The 11,512-nt window shown below is 56.4% G+C and overlaps 2 protein-coding genes across 3 annotated transcripts; both read left to right on the top strand.

Annotated features, from left to right (window-relative positions):
* Positions 1 to 724: 724 nt before the first annotated feature.
* Positions 725 to 5,187, top strand: CCNP (cyclin P). Of its 2 annotated transcripts, none has more exons than XM_063657711.1 (7): positions 725 to 776; positions 858 to 1,037; positions 2,616 to 2,705; positions 2,784 to 2,939; positions 3,853 to 4,011; positions 4,095 to 4,246; positions 4,710 to 5,187. In XM_063657711.1, exons 1-7 carry the CDS (start codon positions 771 to 773, stop codon positions 4,720 to 4,722), a joined length of 756 nt encoding a protein of 251 aa, XP_063513781.1. In that variant the 5' UTR covers positions 725 to 770; the 3' UTR covers positions 4,723 to 5,187. The 2 variants fall into 2 exon arrangements, with proteins under 2 accessions (XP_063513781.1, XP_063513780.1); XM_063657710.1 differs by having other exon boundaries at positions 726 to 776; positions 4,923 to 5,187.
* A 3,672-nt stretch (positions 5,188 to 8,859) lies between these two features.
* On the top strand, positions 8,860 to 11,352 carry TTC9B (tetratricopeptide repeat domain 9B). Its single transcript, XM_054462757.2, has 3 exons — positions 8,860 to 9,471; positions 10,057 to 10,239; positions 11,137 to 11,352. Exons 1-3 carry the CDS (start codon positions 9,045 to 9,047, stop codon positions 11,244 to 11,246), a joined length of 720 nt encoding a protein of 239 aa, XP_054318732.1. The 5' UTR covers positions 8,860 to 9,044; the 3' UTR covers positions 11,247 to 11,352.
* Positions 11,353 to 11,512: the final 160 nt, after the last annotated feature.

The following is an 11,512-nucleotide window of genomic DNA, read 5'->3' as shown; positions in this document are numbered from 1 at the left end:
CTGCTCTTAAGCTCTCCCAGTGGACTAAGCTAGGAAATGCATGTTTGCATACACAACACCTTTTTTTTTTTTTAATTTTTTTATTTTTTGAGACGGTGTCTTACTCTGTCGCCCAGGCTGGAGTACAGTGGCACAATCTCGGCTCACTGCAAGCTCTGCCTCCGGGGTTCACGCCATTCTCCTGCCTCAGCCTCCTGAGTAGCTGGGACTACAGGCTCCTGCCACCACGCCCGGCTAATTTTTTGTATTTTTAGTGGAGACGGGGTTTCACTGTGTTAGCCAGGATGGTCTCGATCTCCTGACCTTGTGATCCGCCTGCCTCGGCCTCCCAAAGTGCTGGGATTACAGGCGTGAGCCACCGCGTCCGGCCACACAACCATATGTTCACACAATTTTATCTCCAATTCCATTGCGACACCGACACCACAAGGGTCATTCTAACCTCCGATCTGTGTTTGTACATCCATCCTCTGACGGTGCAAACCCTGATTTTACATTTTGAAATAATCCTGACTTTATGGTCAGGAAAGTGAGGCCCAGAGGGGCTGCTTCCGGGCAGCAGGATAAGGATCTGTCTCCAGCTGTCCGACCTTAGAGGGCTTCGAGAGGACAGAGCCAGCCTGCGGGGCACTCACCTTTGTGCACCTGCCCAGGCGAGGCGGGCTCAGTGCGCACGCGCCCAGGGGCCTTTAAAGCGCCCGCCGCGCGTCTCTTCCCCTAGCTGCAAGGGTCCTCGGTGCTTGGCCTCGCCCGCAACACCCTCCTGGAGGATGCTGGTGAGAGGCAGGGACCAGGGGTCTGGCTCCCGGCTCGGGCCTATCTTTGGGCGCTGAGCCCCCAGGCCCTCTCCTTTGCAGAGTCCCGCTGCCTCCCTCGATGCAGAGCCTTCGAGCGCCCCAGTCCCCGACGGTTTCCCCGCGGGCCCCAGTGTCTCCCCAAGACGCCTGGCGAGGCCGCCGGGGCTGGAGGAGGCGCTGAGCGCGCTGGGGCTGCAGGGAGAACGCGAGTACGCCGGGGACATCTTCGCCGAAGTCATGGTGAGCCGACCCGCCGCCTGCCCTGGTGAGGCCGACGCCGGCCCACCGCCCAGCACCCACTCAACACCACTCTGAACTCCCACCGCTCCAGCCTCTCCTCCCCGTCACTGGCAGCCGGCGTTCCTTCCCTGCAACGTCCAGGCTTTTGTTTTCACACAGCGCCGTTTCTACCGCTGGGAATGCCCTTTCCCAGCGTCTCCGGGCTCTTTGCAGCCCCCCCTGGGGTGTTTATGGTCCCCTGTACTTGTCCTCCACATTTATTTGTTTAACAAATATTTAATGGTTTAGTAGCAAATGTTTTAGGCGCTGGAGATGCTGCAATGCTGGCGTCGTTCTGGGGAGATGAGCAAACACATAGGACAACTAGGGAAAGGCCACGGAAACCAAAACATTGGCCTCGCCGCCAGCCTTCAGACATCCCTATGAGAGGGGTGCTGCGGAAGGAAGACTGAAGGGAGGAGTTTGTTGAACGTCTTGCCAGCGACTCTCCTGGGCCAGGACCTCTGTTAGGACCTGAGAGACACCTGTGTTGGGCAGAAGTCCCTGCCCTCATGGGACTGGCAGCCTAGCGGACAAATAGACAAAGCACACAGGAAGACATCTTCACAGTGAAAATGCTGTGACAAAGAGATAGTGATCGGGTGGGAGGAATATAGACAAAGTCATGGAGATGTTAGTTGAATGACAGAAAGGCCGAGCAAGGAGCTGGGGAAGGACCCTCTCTGTAGAGGAAACAGGAAGTGCAAAGGGCCTGGGGTAGGAATGGGCTTGGTATAGTCTAGAAGCCAAAAAGAATGCAGCTGTGGCTGACGCGTGGGTTGTGGGGGGAGAGAGGGAAGAGGTGATGTTTGAGCAGAGCCTGAAAGAAATCGGAGTTTTCTCCAAGGGTACTGAGAGCCATGGAAGGGTTTTAAGCTGGGGAGTTCCTTGGTCAGATCTTTCTTCGGGAAGACGCTTCTGGGTGCTCTGAGGCAGAGGGGTTGAGGATTGGTGGTCAAGAGTTGAAGTCTGAGGCCGGGCGCAGTGGCTCATATCTGTAATCCCAGCACTTTGGGAAGCCGAGGTGGGCAGATCACCTGAAGTCAGGAGTTCAAGACCAGTCTGGTCAACATGGTGAAACCCCGTCTCTAAAAAAATACAAAAATTAGCTGGGCATGGTGCCACATGCCTGTAATCCCAGCTACTCAGGAGGCTGGGGCGGGAGAATCGCTTGAACCCGGTTGGTGGATGTTGCAGTGAGCCGAGATTGCGCCATTGCACTCCAGCCTGGGCAACAGAGTGACTCTGTCTCAAAAAAAAAAAAAAAAAAAGTGAAGTCTGGGAACCTAGGGAGAGACGCCCAGGAGACCACGTGGCTCTGGGGGCTACAGACTGGAGAGGTGGGTATGGAGGCATCTGGAATGAAGCCCAGAGTTCTAGGTGAGGACACGTAAGAGGAGCTCATTTGGAGGGCAGTTTGGGTGTGGCACGCCTAAGATGTCCAACTGACTGGAGGAGACTGCTGCACCCAGGGCTGGAGCTCAGGAGAAAGGCAGAGGCACAGGTGTGGAGAGTGAGGCGTCCCTGCCCCAACCCCAGGTGTGCCGCGTGCTGACCCGGAGAGCCCTGCCCCGCGCTGTGACCCCGGAGATGCGCGCCCTGGTGGTAGACTGGCTGATCCAGGTGCACGTAGGTATCCGGAAGGGTGTGGGGGGCTGAGTTTGCGTCGCCGCCCGGGACCCCGTGGTCACCCGTGCCGCTCCTCAGGAGTACCTGGGTCTGGCTGGTGACACACTTTATCTGGCGGTGCACCTGCTTGATTCCTACCTGAGCGCTGGCCGCGTGCGCTTACATCGCCTGCAGCTGCTGGGCGTGGCCTGCCTGTTTGTGGCGTGCAAAATGGAAGAGTGCGTGCTTCCCGAGGTACTTCCGGGGTGGGGTTTGGGAGGGTGGATGGAGTCCTTTGGGGAGTCACTGATTCAGTGCCTACTGTGTGCCAAGCACCGTGCTGAGTCTGGGATTCCCAACATGTATGGGGGGGGGCTGTCAATGTGTCCCTTAAACAGAAGAGGAGACCGAGGCTCAGAGAGAGGAAGACATTTGCCCCATATCAAGCAGTTGGAACTTGGACTCAGTCTAGAGTAGTCTGTCTTAAGGCTGGGGGTGGTGGCTCACGCCTGAAATCTCAGCATCTTGGGAGGCGCTGAGACGGGCAGATCACTTGAGATCGGGAGTTTGAGACCAGCCTGACCAACATGGTGAAACCCTGTCTCTACTAAAAATATAAAAATTAGCCCGGAGTGGTGGTGCATGCCTGTAGGCCCAGCTACTCAGGAGGCTGAAGTAGGATAATTGCTTGAACTCAGGAGGCGGAGGTGAGATCACGCCACTGCACTCCAAAAAAAACAAAACAAAAAAATCACTTTGGGGAGCCAAGGTGACGTCGTCTCTAATTTAGAAAAGTAAATAAAAATAATATAAACTAGTCCATCTTGAATAGTTACCGTCAACATGCATGAATTCAGTGCCTTATCAGAACTGCCTGGTGAAGCAGGAAGTAGTATCTGTTTTACGGGGGGCGGGGGCGAGCTGAGGCAGAGAGCTTAAGTGAATGTCCTGTGTCACACAGTGAGCAGATGATGGGGTTTGGACTCGAACCTAGGTCTTGAACCCAAGACCTTCAAGCCCGTGCTCTCTACGACTTCCAGACACAAGTCAATGGCCCCATTTTACACACCAGGAAACTGAGGTCCGGAACTTGGGGCCTTTCCAGGGCGGGGAGTAAAGGGCCCGGATCCAAGACTCCTTCACCTCCCCCCGCATCCCCCATCTGCAGCCCGCCTTCCTCTGCCTCCTGAGCGCGGACTCCTTCTCGCGGGCGGAGCTGCTGCGCGCCGAGCGCCGCATTCTGAGCCGCCTCGATTTCCGGCTGCACCACCCGGGCCCGCTGCTGTGCCTCGGGCTGCTGGCGGCGCTGGCAGGGAGCAGCCCCCAGGTGAGCCCTTGTGAATACGCGGGTGGGGGCGTGGCCGGCGCGAGGTGGGGCGTGGCCTGACAGTCGCCCCGCCTCACTTGCAGGTGATGCTACTTGCCACCTACTTCCTGGAGCTGTCTTTGCTGGAGGCCGAGGCGGCGGGATGGGAGCCGGGTCGTCGCGCGGCTGCGGCTCTCAGCCTGGCGCATCGCTTGCTCGACGGGGGGGGCTCCAGGCCCCAGCCGGAACTTTACAGGTGTATTCTTGGGGGAGGACCTGTATGGGGTCACCGCAGCTTCCGGGAATTCCCTTCCTGGTCATTTTTACGGTCTCAGAGAATGAGAGACAATTATTGGGGAGGAGGTGGTACCTAGACTTGATTTTTCTGGGTGTTGGAGAGAATGGAGTGGGAGGACCCCATTAGTCCAGATCTGGGGGCTCTTAACCTTGCCCCAGGGTGGAAGATAGTCTCCCAGGCCCAGAAGATGCTCCTATTGCCTTCCAGGGCTGAGAACGAAGGATCTCCCAGGTCTCGAGTCCTCCATCTCTGTATCTGATGGTGGATGGGGTGTTCCTTTAGCTGCTAGGGCCGCTAACCATGCTACCAGGTGGCAGGGCGAACCATGGATTCCCCCAGCCTGTGCCCCCAGGGTAGAGAGGATGGCTGCCCATCCTCAGCTCCCCTCCTTTCTTCCTCGCGTGTTCTGACTCCGCACTAGCCGCTCCCTGTAGGAAGAATCGGGTGTCCACCTCTCCCCGGTGCTCGCCTAGTCACTCCAGTTGAAGATGGGACGCGTGCCCGATCTCAAGAGAGCCCCTGACCCGTCAGTGGGGACCCACATCAGCGCTTCTTAGCCTCGAGTCTCCAGTTCCAAGGATGGGTCATCTCCAACCCCTTGCCCTGCCTCAGTTTCTCCATCTCCCTGCTGCAGCCCCGAGGAACTGGGCACCCTCGAGCCGTGCATGGCCCGCGCTGCGCTCCAAGGTCCCGCGCCGGGTCGCGCCGCAGTCTTCCTCAAGTACGCGCGGCCCCAGCGCCAGGGCACCAGCCTTGCCGCCGCCTGCCTGCTCCGCCGCCTCCAGTCTGAGCCTCCCTGAGCACTGAGACTCAGTCACAAAAAAATCAACAACAAAGAACAAAACCCTCCCAGTGTGTGTCCGTCTCTCATCTCAATAAAAGAATTTATTTTATTCTGAGCGCTCTCTGCCCTCATTGGGCGAATTCCAGTCCCTTCTCGCTTTTGATTGGTCGCTTTCTAGTCCTCGCATCCCTCTGATTGGATGTGCTCACCACTTCCTTTAATGGTTGCTGGGAGATAAAATGCAAATTATGAACTCCTCCACCAGGGGGCAATGGCGGGCTTCTCCAAGAGTCATTCAGCCGGATAAAACCGGGATCCCTTAAGGACTGGCAAAAAATCACGAGAGATGGGGACTGTGGGGAATTGAGAATGCTCGTCCTGGTCAGAAGAAATGCTACCTCGATGTTGCCGGATTTTCAGATCTTATTCAAGTAAACCTGAGATTCTGCAATTCCATATCTGCGTTTAGATGTCAACTAATTCAGTCTTTCCGTTTTTGTTGTTGTTGTTTTCAGACGGAGTTTCGTTCTTGTTGCCCAGGCTGCTGGAGTGCAATGGCGCGGTCTCGGCTCACTGCAAACTCCGCCTCCCGGGTTCAAATGATTCTCTTGCCTCAGCTTCCCAAATAGCTGGGATTACAGGCTCCTGCCACCATGCCCGGCTAATTTTTGTATTTTTAGTAGAGACGAGTTTCACCATGTTGGCCAGGCTGGTCTCAAACTCCTAACCTCAGGTGATCCTCCCGCCTCGGCCTCCCAAAGTGCTGGGATTACAGGCTTGAGCCACCATACCCGGCCTAATTCAATATTTCTTAATGGTTGTACAAGCCCAACACATCACATATACTGGGCTATGAAGATAGGTTTTCCCGGGCCTGGAAGATGCTCTGCGAAGGTCATCAGTTTGTAGCAGTAAGTCCTGGATAGTAAGAGTTTGATCAATGGGGTCTGATATACTTAACCTGGGAAGTGCCCAGGTGTCAGTGGGGATAATTATGGTACCAACCTCCTGACACTGTGGTGAGGATGTGAGTTAAAATATACGTAAAGCAGCCAGGTGCGGTGGCTCAAGTCTATAATCCCAGCACTTTGGGAGACCGAGGCGGGTGGATCACGAGGTCAGGAGTTTGAGACCGGTCTGGTTAACATAGTGAAACCCCGTCTCTACTAAAAATGCAACAAATTAGCCGGGTGTGGTGGCGGACTTCTGTAATCCGAGCTACTCAGGGGGCTGATGCAAGAGAATCGCTTGAACCTGGGAGGTGGAGGTTGCCATGAGCCGAGGTCACGTCTTTGCACTCCAGCCCCGGCGACAGTGCAAGACTCCATCTCAAAATAAATAAATAAATAAAAATAAATAAAAGGGAAAGCTTTATGACAATGTCTGACACCTAGGAGGTGTTGTTAAAGTGTTAGCATTGCATCCCAGCAGGACTGTGATTTTAGGTACAGTTGTCCTGTGCTACTGTGCCCGGGTACCTAGGCATTTACTTGGTCAGAAAACATGGTTATGAATCAACGGATCTCCCTTTTTTTTTTTTTTTTTTTTTGAGACAGGGTCTCACTCTGTCATCATTCAGGTTGGAGTGCAGTGGTGTGATCTCAGCTCACGGCAACTTCCCCCTCTTGGGTTCAAGCAATCCTCCCACCTCAGCCTTCCAAGTAGCTGGGACTGCTGGTGCACGCCACCACCCCTGGCTAATTTTTTGTATTTTTGGTAGAGACACGGTTTTGCCATGTTGCCCAGGCTGGTCTCGAACTCCTGAATTCAGGTGATCCACCTGCCCCAGCCTCCCAAAGTCCTAGGATTACAGGTGTGAGCCACTGCGCCCAGCCAGATCTCCGTGTTTTTCATTACAAAACAGACACACCAGAGGTAGGGAAAGATGTGTGCACTGCTCAAGAACTCAGGCTCACGAGTTTTGCACTCCTAACTGAGCCTGGGTTTGGAGATGCAGAGAGGAAAATGTTTGCACCCCTGAGGTGTTCAAGGCTGGACCCCAGGGATAAGGGAGAAACTCACTCAGCAAAAGCGTTTTACAGCAAAGTACAATAAGAGATAGAGGAGATGCTCCGGTTGAGATGGAAGGTAGTAATGCATAATGCCTCCCACCTCAGCCTTCCAAGTAGCTAGGACCACTACTGCCATGGGACCTCCAGCTGGAGGATGTGCTGTGGGGGTGGAATTGGGGAGAGTGGAGATGCTTGGGGCTGAGACCCGAGCTAGAGTCTCAGAGGAGGGGGAAGGAGTAGTAACGCATAATGCCATTCACTCACACACTCATTCATTCAACAACTATATATGGATGCTGACTCAGAGCCAGGCACTCATGATCACATGACTCAGAGTCTAATGGACGATAAGAAACACCAGTTGTTAATTGCCCATTAATGTATGAAGCCCTGTGCTAAGTGCCTTACCTGCATAAGATAATTCAGTCTCTGCAACCGCTCTGAGGTTAACTTGCCTTTTATCCTCATGTCACACAGACGAAGTCAAAGGAGGAGGATCGAGGAACTTGGCCCAGGTCCCACAGCTAAGGAGACGGCAAAGGAGGACTGAAGGGCAATTGACTCATTCATCCTCGATTTTTTTCTTGAAAGCCTCCTGCATGCTTCCTTTCCTGGGGACTTGTCTGCCTTCTCACTGGTTTTCCCCCATAGACAGCCGAGCTGGAAGAGGGCAAGAAGGAGATCTCTCTTGTTTATAGAGTTATTCCCTCCTCCAGGAAGACTTTATCACCACCTCAGCCCAGGGCAGGTACCTCCCACATCCCAGCCCCGACCCCTCTGCCTGTGCCTCTTCCACCTCGGCCCCGACCACTCTGCCTGTGCTTCCCAGGCTAGCCTGCTCAGGGCTGTCACTGTCTGGTCACTGGTCTGTCTTCCCACTGAACTGGGGCCCAGTGAGGATAGGGTCTGAAGCTCATGCAGTGTCTGCTATGTCCCAGCATCATCCATCACAGAGCTGGGCACAGAAAGGACGTCAGTGAATATTTGTTTCATAAATTAACAGATGAATCCCAAAGGTGGTATTATTTTTAATTCCTTTCCTTTCCTTTTTTCTCTTTCCTCTTTCCTCTTTCCCCTTTCCTTTCCTTTCCTTTTTTCTCTTTCCTCTTTCCTCTTTCCCCTTTCCTTTCCTTTCCTTTTTTGAGATGGCATCTCCCTCTGTCACCCAGGCTGGAGTGCAGTGGCACAATCTCGGCTCACTGTAACTTCTGCCTCCCAGGTTCAAGCGATTCTTCTGCCTCAGTCTCCCGAGTAGCTGGGACTACAGGTGCACGCCACCACACCAGGCTAATTTTTGTGTATATATACAAAAATTTTGTATATATTGTATATTAGTAGAGACAGGGTTTTGCCATATTGGCCAGGCTGGTCTCAAACTTCTGACCTCAAGCGATCCGCCTGCCTCGGCCTCCCAAAGTGCTGGGATTACAGGTGTGAGCCACCTCGACTGGCCCTAAAGGTGATATTATCGTCCCATGTTACTGATGAGGATACAGAGTTCCAGGTAGTTTAAGCGAGCTGTCTAAGTCATACCACTAGTGAGAAAATAAGCAGGGATTTCAATTTGGGAAGCTTGGGTCCAAATCCTGTGTTCTCATTCGATACGCCAAATGGCCAGTGGGCTGAGAGCCAGCTTTCCGTGAGGCTGATGTCTTCCTGCTCTTTCCCCCAGGCTCGTCCTTTCCTTCTAGGAATCTTTGGGCGCTTTGGGCACCGGGGAGGAGAGCAGGCAGGAGGTTGGGGAGGGTAAGGGGAATGGGAACAATTCGGGGGGCGGGCTGGAGAACTAGGACTTGGTTAATTTGAGAGTGAGCATGGGGGAAGTCTCAAGGGGTTTCCCTAGACCCATAGGGGGCAGCCGGAGTCGGCTGCCGGAGGTGAGGGGGCGGAGAAAGGGTGGGGACCAGCCCCGCGGGGGGCGATGCGGTAGCTGCAGCGGCGGCGGCAGGAGTTTCCCACAATGCAGCGCGGCGCGCTGTCCCCGGTGCTGATGCTCAGCGCTGCCCCGGAGCCTCCGCCGCGCCCGCCTCCCGCCCTCTCCCCACCGGGCCCGGGCCCAGGCTCGGGCTCCCGCCATGGCTCGGCTCGTCCCGGTCCTACCCCAGAGCCGTCGGGGAGCCTGGGGGCGGCGCTCGACAGCAGCCTGCGTGCCGCTGTGGCGTTCAAGGCAGAGGGCCAGCGCTGCTATCGAGAGAAGAAGTTCCGGGAGGCCATCGGCAAGTACCACCGAGCGCTGCTGCAGCTGAAGGCGGCGCAGGGGGCCCGCCCTAGCGGCCTGCCCGCCCCCGCCCCCGGGCCCACCAGCAGCCCCGGGCCGGCGCGCCTCAGCGAGGAGCAGCGGCGCCTGGTGGAGAGCACGGAGGTGGAGTGTTACGACTCCCTCACGGGTACGCCGTCGGGGGGGTGGGGGGATGGGGCACGAGGGGAGGGGGCAATCGGGAGAGCTTGGCGACTTGGGGGGCAGGGGCCCTGGGGCTGAAGGATCCAGGGCTGTGGGCTTCTGGGTGAGCCTTCAGAGCTTGATCAAGGAAAGGGATTAGGGGTAGGGGATGACAGGGGTCTGTGGCTGGAGGGAGCTGGGATGCAGGAAATGGTCTTTGGGTCGGGTCTTCAGGGCCCGCTTCCTCTGAGTCATTCTTTCCACCCCCTGACCGCACGTGGACCTAAGGTGAGGAAGTCCGCCCTGAGCCAGGCTCTCGAGGTCCCGGCCCTCGCCCCCGCGTGGGGCCTTAGTGCGCTTGCCCACCGACAGCTCTGGGTGGATCGCCCAGTGGCGCCTGTCCGTGTTTTGGCGGCCCCTAGCGGCGGCGCAGTTACGCCTGCTTCGATAGGCGAGCGGATTGGCGCCCCTGGTTGCCGGAGCAATCCCTTAGGCCGGGTTCCCTGAAGCGTGGAGCTCCGGCTCCTCGCAGTCCGGTGGGTTCTGGGGGTGCCAGCAGGCTCTGAGAGTGCCGGCTGCGGCGCCCTCGCAGCTTGCCTGCTGCAGTCGGAGCTGGTAAACTACGAGCGCGTGCGCGAGTACTGTCTCAAGGTGCTGGAGAAGCAGCAGGGCAACTTCAAGGCCACCTACCGTGCCGGCATTGCCTTCTACCACCTGGGCGACTACGCACGCGCGCTGCGCTACTTGCAGGAGGCCCGCAGCCGGGAGCCCACAGGTGAGTGGCGGGGCGGGGCAGAGGTGAGGGCTGGGCCCAGGGCGGGGAAAGGGGCTGCAGCGGAGGGAACAGGCAGGAAGATCAGGGCAGAACAGCAGAGCCCTCCTCCCGCGGAGCTGCTTCTAGGGAGGGCTGCACCACCCACCTACTCCCTGCACGCCCACTCATCCATTCATCCACCCCGCCCTTTACCCGCCATTCAAACATCCGTCCACCTATCGCTCCTCTGACATCTCCCCCGCCATTTCTCATCTACCGTCATTGCCACATCTGATATCTGCTATTCACCTGCTCAGTCACTTCCCTATCCACCCACTGTCATCTCCATTACCCCGTCCCACCCCTGCCTACGGCACACACTCATTCCTCCACTCACCCATTCACACACACCTATTCATTCACTTCCTCCACCATCCACTCATCCACTCGGGTGGGCGATGCCAGGAAATTGGGGTGTGTGTGCGTGCATGCGTGCACTTACACACATGAGTGCAGGAGGGCAGACACAACACTCGGTTTTGTATTAAGAGCCAATGAGGAAGGAAGAGGGATTACAACAGGTGCAGGGTTGTGGGAGCAGAGACGAGATTAGTTTTCCCGTTAAGTGGCTCGGAGAGAACAGACTTCTTGCAGATGTCACTGGAGGATGAGAAGTGTGACGGGAGCCTCTGCGAAGAGGCATTCCTGGTAGAGGGTGCCGCAAATACAGGCGCATAGAGGTGTGCGATGGCTCTGCTTTGCCCACTGTGACTGGGGCTTTGGGGAAGGGCTCTGGCTCTACTGGCTGTGTGAGCGAGCTGCTGGAGACTTCGGAGGATGGGGTGTGAGCCAGGGAGGTGTGGACGTCACCTGCTGCCCCAGGACACCCACATGATGCCCTGCCCACCTCCCCTGCAGATACCAATGTGCTCCGCTACATCCAGCTGACTCAGCTGAAGATGAACCGTTGCAGCCTCCAGCGGGAAGACAGTGGGGCTGGGTCCCAGACTCGGGATGTAATTGGCTGAAGTCAATCCAGGGGGACCTCTCTATCCCTCGCCCTCCCACCTCACCATGTAACTTCCCCCTGACTCATGTGTTCGTTGGTAAAACCCTTGTCACTGGTGATCATAACTTCTTTGTGTGGTGTTCTTGGGGGGACCAGGGAAGGCCTCATCCCTTGGACCTTAGGAACCCAGAGAAGCCCAGGGAGGGTGTGTGGGGTAGGGGGGAATGTTCCACTGGGATGACCCAGCATCAGGGCCTGGGCCAGGGAAAGAAACAGTCTAGGCCG

Source organism: Pongo pygmaeus, chromosome 20, assembly GCF_028885625.2.
Source record: "Pongo pygmaeus isolate AG05252 chromosome 20, NHGRI_mPonPyg2-v2.0_pri, whole genome shotgun sequence".
NCBI classification, from domain to species: domain Eukaryota; kingdom Metazoa; phylum Chordata; class Mammalia; order Primates; family Hominidae; genus Pongo; species Pongo pygmaeus.
The sequence above is the reverse complement of the archived record's forward strand: the minus strand, read 5'-3'. Positions and strand labels throughout refer to the sequence as shown.